The sequence below is a fragment of the Coregonus lavaretus genome (assembly GCF_964263955.1).
Source record: "Coregonus lavaretus genome assembly, contig: HAP1_SCAFFOLD_497, whole genome shotgun sequence".
Taxonomy (NCBI): Eukaryota; Metazoa; Chordata; class Actinopteri; order Salmoniformes; family Salmonidae; genus Coregonus; species Coregonus lavaretus.
In genome coordinates, this window is record NW_028157881.1 from 37501 (window position 1) to 44737 (window position 7237).

Below are 7237 nucleotides of genomic sequence, written 5' to 3' on the forward strand. Positions count from 1 at the left end.
TAATACTCCCTGTCCACTCGAAGTGGCTCATACTTTCTTACTAAATTGCATACTAAACATTTGTTGTTATATATAACACTACATGGAATGGGCCCATTTTAAGCGGATGTGGGTGGCTCTTAAAAGAGCCTTTGGGTTCGAGTCGGGGTGTTGAGGTTCCGAAGAGAGTGGGTTTAACCGCCGAAACCGTACAGGGTGCGTCCCTGACGTTTCAGAGCGTAGACCACGTCCATGGCGGTAACGGTCTTCCTCTTGGCGTGCTCGGTGTAGGTGACTGCGTCACGGATCACGTTCTCCAGGAACACCTTCAGGACACCGCGGGTCTCCTCGTAGATCAGACCGGAAATACGCTTCACGCCGCCGCGGCGAGCCAGACGGCGGATAGCGGGTTTGGTGATTCCCTGGATGTTATCGCGGAGAACTTTGCGGTGACGCTTGGCGCCTCCTTTTCCGAGTCCCTTGCCGCCTTTGCCTCTTCCGGACATGGTGTGTTCGCTAGTTGAGTTCAAGTGAATGAATGATTTCAGCGCCGGTGCGCGGTGCGCTATTATCTGCGTTTGGTCGACCTGATTGAGGCCGGCGGCACAGAAAGCGCGCCTCTGTTATATGTTCGGAGGCGTTGCAAAGGGGAGGGCGCTCGTTCTAGGGGACTAGGGAGGAGCGATTTCAAAGATGACGTGAAAGCAACTAACGTGCGCGGGAAACATACTCAAATACTGATATAGGCTATGTGGAACACAAGGCCAAACTGTGACAACTGGGAGATCAGCTAGTACACTGTGTCCCTCTCCTCATATTGTTGTTGTTGTTGTTGTTGTTGTTGTTGTTGTTGCACCTGATTCTACTCATTGAGGACTTGGTAATTTAGGTGACAGGTTGTTCAATCAGCTGTGGCTGTCCAGGCCTACAAGAAAAATGGGTCCTGTTGGGGGTAGCCTACTCTACCGCTGGAGTTGGGAAACACTGAAATGGAAGGGGGACACGCAGTGAGCAAAACTCCTAACCACATAAAAACACAGACACTTGAGATCATTAAGAGCTATAAGGAGTCCATCAACTACCTGGTCAGTCAAGTCATATAGGGGGGGATTTCATGGCCACCTGCTGGAGCAGAAGTCATGTTTGCCAACACTGGCCTTAAAATCATTAAATTTAGGAGCTATAAGGAGTCCATCAACTAACTGGTCAGTCAAGTCATATAGGGAGGGATGTCATGGCCACCTGCTGGAGCACAAGTAATGTTTGCCAACACTGGCCTTAAAATCATTAGGAGCTATAAGGAATAAATCAACTCATCATTCAAGTCATATAGGGAGGGATCTTAGCACCACCTGCTGGATCAGAAGTACCCTTCACCGTAGGCACAAGAGAGCCATCATCTCTCAACCGGTGCAATTTCCATAAGTATGTGGTAATAAAACAAACAACGACAGCTCCTCATATAGGCAGTGGTTTCACACATTTTTCTCCAAGATGTTCAAACGTTCATAGATGACCAGCAGGGTCAAATAATAAGCACAGTGGTTGTAGAGGTTGCAACAGGTCAGTCAGTACATCAGGAGTAAATGTCACTTGTTGTTAGTGTTGTAGTTCCTATTTCTACGGTGTTGCCTACCTGCAGCAATCATGATTTACCTGCAGTGTTGATTGCAATTACGTAATTTGTCAACTCATAATAACAGATGTTTTGCAAACCGTTGATGTTTAAATAAATGGATTCCCGGTGTCCGGATACCTTTTCTCTTAAGGGATGTGATTGAGTGAATCCAAAGTAAGTTGGTCTAAATACATAATAGGATGAATCATTCAGGTAAAATAACACAATGTCTATTTGAGTCGAATCAACGTAATATAATCCTTTTTACGTCTCTATCATCTTTACTCAATGTATTGGACCACATCAACTCAACTTACTCAAGCTTATCTACTCATAAAAACAAGCAAAAAGATCTACTCAACAATATGACGTGTGCTTTTGTTGACTGTAATAGCTTGAGTACATTCCACAAAGTCATTTTTTACAGTGTATCTAAAGACACGTTTGTTGTGGTGATGCACTTTTTCTTTGACGTTGAACTTGCATTGAACAGACAAATCCATTTCGTTACAACCCTTTTGTAGTATGACTTAGGAATATTTGTTGATGATCCTAATGTCTATGCGTGAATAGTGATTGGTTGTTGGTGAAATATTGCTGAGAACCCATCATTTCCTGGCCTTTTTTCACTATTGAGCTATTTTGAAACATTTGTTTTGCTATTGGATTCATAATGGTGACCTGGGACAAGTAATTAGTGAAACCAGAGTTCAGCAGTTGCCATTAAAGCGATCGAACCAAGTCATCCTAATAGGCTAGTATTAGCCTAAAGCAGGGTTTCCCAAACTCGGGCCACATTTTGGGAGTTTTTGCCCTAGCACTACACAGCTGATTCAAATAATCAACTCATCATCATCAAGCTGGGAGTATTAGAATCAGTTGTGGAGTGCTAGGGCAAAACGCAAAACGCGCACCCCTTGTGGACCCCAGGACCGCGTTTGGGAAACGCTGGCCTAAAGAGCAAATGCTGAAAGGGACTCACCATGAGGTGCAGTACCCACATTTAACCACAAGATGGCCTCCGTGCTCCATTGTAAAGTTTGGGCCTCTGCATGAGTCTCTCAGCAGCACTGCAACATGGGACTTTCAAAGTAAGTTGGCATGCAATGTTTTTTCTGGACTGCATGCAAGGCTATTATTACACACAACTAATAGTGTCAATTATTCATCTGAACACAATTCTTGTTACTATTCGGCCTATATTATCACTCGTTTCTTTTTCCCCTCCTTTGTAAAGCATTTTACTGTGTTACTATATAGTTCAAAGGAAGTGGATGATGCCAGATGGTTGTGTATATACACACACACAAACATTGAAGCTAGACTTCAGGCAACTAAAAAGGTGCAATACGTAGCTTTTAGACGTGTTAGTGAACAACATACATGGTGGCTAATGTAGAGGTGCGTGTATACATGGAACAATTGTGCCTTTTTGATGGAAATATGGAGGTGGCTCTTAAAAGAGCCTTTGGGGGATATTCGAGTTCAGGTCATCCTCATTTATGCGCGCTCTCCGCGAATACGGCGGGCCAGCTGGATGTCCTTGGGCATGATGGTCACCCGCTTGGCGTGGATGGCGCACAGGTTGGTGTCCTCGAACAGGCCGACCAGGTAAGCCTCGCTAGCCTCCTGTAGGGCCATCACGGCGGAGCTCTGGAAGCGCAGGTCGGTCTTGAAGTCCTGGGCGATTTCTCGCACCAGGCGCTGGAAGGGCAGCTTGCGGATGAGTAGCTCAGTGGACTTCTGGTAACGACGGATCTCTCTCAGAGCCACGGTGCCGGGCCTGTAACGGTGAGGCTTCTTCACACCGCCGGTGGCCGGGGCACTCTTGCGAGCAGCCTTAGTGGCGAGCTGCTTCCTGGGGGCTTTGCCACCGGTGGATTTGCGAGCGGTTTGCTTGGTTCTGGCCATGGCGCTGCTCTGACAGTCGGGAGTATAGCCTCGAAATGCCTATGTGAAGTTTATAAAGCCGGCAGTGGCGCCTGCTGATTGGACACCATCTCCCCACCACCCCGATTGGCCCGTTTCGCAGGCCTCCTCCGTTGGCCATTGGACGGGAGGCCCGGCCTCTCCAAAACTCAAACTCCCGGTGCGCGCGCAATAGGACGCCGCCGGCCCTTTACGCGCAATAATAGTCGCCAAAGTCAAGAGTGACAGCTTATAGGCACGTATCATCTAATGCTAGCCTGCTATGGCAAATGAGGCCAAGTAGGTGTTGTTGTTCATGCAAGGCCTCATGTGGGCACAGAATGTCGAAATAGTTGTGTATACACCCACTCAATGTATTGCGGTCATAGAAAGGTACTTTGCGCTTTTGGAGAGCTAGGTGGTTGGCTCTTAAAAGAGCCTTTGGGGGTTGAGTAGTCAAGTTGAAGTCGCAGTAGCGAATTTACTTGGCTTTGACTGCCTTCTCGGTCTTCTTGGGGAGTAGGACTGCCTGGATGTTGGGCAGCACACCACCCTGAGCGATGGTCACACCGCCGAGCAGTTTGTTCAGCTCCTCGTCGTTACGGACGGCCAGTTGCAGGTGACGGGGGATGATACGAGTCTTCTTGTTGTCACGGGCAGCGTTGCCGGCCAACTCCAGGATCTCAGCAGTCAGGTACTCGAGTACGGCGGCCAGGTAGACTGGTGCGCCAGCGCCCACACGCTCGGCGTAGTTGCCTTTGCGCAGCAGCCTGTGCACACGGCCCACGGGGAACTGGAGGCCAGCACGGGATGAACGGGTCTTTGCCTTCGCCCTGGCCTTGCCTCCGGTTTTGCCTCTTCCGCTCATATTGGTAGCTTGAGAAAGTCACAGAAAGTCTGAATGAGCCGCTCGCCACTTCGAGAGCCGTACATATACCTCGCCACAAGAGGCAACGATTGGCCACCGGGCCGGTGTGGCCTTATCCAATTGGAGCGAGGGACAGACAGATGGACAGACAGACAGCCCTAAGCCGGTTCCCACCCACAGGCAGCGAGTGAGAGGCTACTTTGTTTCCCTCCGACTTTGTTACTTTGTGTCATTTCGCGTGAGCGCCAAAATGTCCGAAATGACATCCACACATTATTTCTCTCCAAATGGGAAACAAACAGCTGGTGAGGGTGCACTCTTGAGTTTGAAATCGAAGCCACTATAGTATTGTTATTGTTATTACATGGCACTTGTAACACATCACAGCAGCCTGCCTCTGAACGGGAATAGCCGATTAGTTACCGGAGTGTAACTCCAGTTCTATGAGTGGAGCGGAGCCCCATAGGGGAGCTATGCTCCTAGTGGTTTACCCTCTGCCCTAAGGCAGATGCAGCCTGAAGCAAAATTATGCACACACCTACAGCCAATAGGAGTACAGGTGTCCCTATATAAGGAACCCCGTTCCCTCAATCTGCCTCCCGAGATATTATCTTCAGCGAGACTAGAGAGGGTCGGTAGGGCCTTAAGTCCTATGGGGCTCCGCTCCACTCATAGAACTGGAGTTACACTCCGGTAACTAATCGTTCTATATCGTGGAGCTCCGCCCCATAGGGGAGCTATGCTCCTAGTGGTTTAAGGCGGAGCGAAACGCTCCAAAATGTACTCCCTGCCGAGCCTAACACTTCCCATTAAAAAATGAAAAGGTCAAGCCCAGCAATGGCTGCAACCAATTCCCGCAGTACTGCGACTAAAAACCCATCAGGGCGTCACAATATACCGCGTCATCGGTTATAGACCCGCCCCATCTAGCTCAATGACAATGTCAATGGCTATTGGGCAGATCAATAGAATAGACGCCGTGCTAATCTGACTAGCAGATAGCCGTGCCTCAATATTCTATGGAACAAAATATACCAGTCATACTAAACTGAACCTCAGATAGATGACCTCACATTCTGTCCACTCAATACATGTTTCTATATGCTGACACTGTCAGCCAGGAGACATGCCACAGAATATGCTCTTCATCCGAAGCGGACCTGATAGAGACCAGTCTATCATCCTGCTTCTCCCTCCTCTACCTCAAGATTCCCCTTCAGCTGTGCTGAGTGCAATCGAGATTGGAGTTTAAAAGGCTTATTCTTGACATAAGTCTTCCTAACCAGAGCGGACCTGATTGGAACCTGTCCAAGGTCCTGCTCTGTCCTCCTTTTCTAGCTCAAGAACGCCTTTCAGCTCTGCTGAAATTCGATCGAACAAAAGAGTTAGAAAACATGTCCATAATATGTTACTTCTAATAAAAGCGGACTTATGAACTTATTCACAATCCTGCTTTCTTTCTCTATTCTGCTCATGATCTCCCTTCAGCCACGCTGAGTACAGACCGAGCCAAAGAGTTAGAAGACATATCCAACAGATAGAAACGGATAAAAGGAGACGGTGTCGACCATGACGCTGCTCTACAAATATCCTCTACCTCTGTTCCTCTGAAAAGAGCAGTAGAAGCTGCTACTCCACGAGTGGAGTGCGCTCTAATACCCTGAGGCGGTTGTTGCCCCGCCGCCTCGTACGCCGTCTCAATGCCTTCACAAAGCCAATGAGACAAACGCTGTTTTGAAAGTGGTCTACCCAATGCAGCCGCACCGTGACACACAAACAGCTGAGGCGATGACCTAACCGCCGCTGTGCGCCTAACGTGACACGCCAAAGCGCGTACTGGGCACAGACAGTGAAGCTTTTCCTCACTCCTCTCCCCATGGGGAGGGGGATGAAAAGCCCACAATTCCACGATCTGCGATCTATATGCACTGTTAATAACCTTCGGCACAAATGCCGGGTTAGGACGTAACACCGCTCTGCTCAAATCGCCATTAATGGCAAGGCAGTCGGGTTAACCTGTCCCATTCAGGAACCAAGCCTTCAGTGGTTGGCCGATTATGGGCCATTGCCCTATCGAGCCTCCCGCCTGAGTCAACGCGTCTCGTTGATGTGGAATTGGCCAGGGTGGCGCAATCAACATCTGACTCATCTCTGCAAACCACGGAGCCCCCGGGCGATCGGGCGCTATCAGTATCACTGACAGCTCCTCTGACCTCACCCTGGCTAGCAGTGGGAGAATGCAAGACAGCGGAGGGAATGCACACAGGAGAACTTTCGGCCACAGGTAGTGCGCGAATGCGTCTCTTCCCAATGGCGGTTCGTCCTGGTTTCTCAGAGAGAACCATAGGGGACACTGCGCGTTCACACGTGACGCGAACAGGTCCACCTCGGCTCTCCCGAATTGTTCCCAAATCTGTAGAACAATGTCCGGGTGCAGACACCACTCGTCGTCTCGAGGACCCCCTCTTGACATGAGGTCTGCCCCTACGTTCAAGTAGCCCGGAATGTGTGCTGCTCTCAACGAGCGAAGGTGCTTGTGAGCCCACAGCCACAATTCCACTGCCGCCCGATGAAGGGCAGGAGACCTGACCCCTCCCTGGCGGTTTATGTGAGCTACTGTGGTTCGGTTGTCTGACCAGACCAACACATCGCGACCCCGAAGGGTAGACGCGAAGTGGGTCAAGACCAGTCGCACCGTTTCCAACTCTAGGAGGTTGATGTGACGACCTGATTGAGGCCATGCACCTCCTATCGCTTGAGACTGACATGTCCCTCCCCATCCAGTCAGAGAGGCATCTGTAAACACTGGAATGTAGGATGACACCTTGCCCATCGGGACTCCGTGCGTGAGAACGCACGGGTTC

The 7237-nt window shown here is 49.6% G+C and overlaps 1 protein-coding gene across 1 annotated transcript; it reads right to left on the minus strand.

Moving 5' to 3' along the window:
• Positions 1-3986: 3986 nt before the first annotated feature.
• On the minus strand, positions 3987-4373 carry LOC311124755 (histone H2A; the record flags this gene model as incomplete). The annotated part of the gene is made up of 1 exon (XM_084198857.1): positions 3987-4373. One exon carries the CDS (start codon positions 4371-4373, stop codon positions 3987-3989), a length of 387 nt encoding a protein of 128 aa, XP_084054983.1.
• Between the last annotated feature and the right edge of the window lie 2864 nt (positions 4374-7237).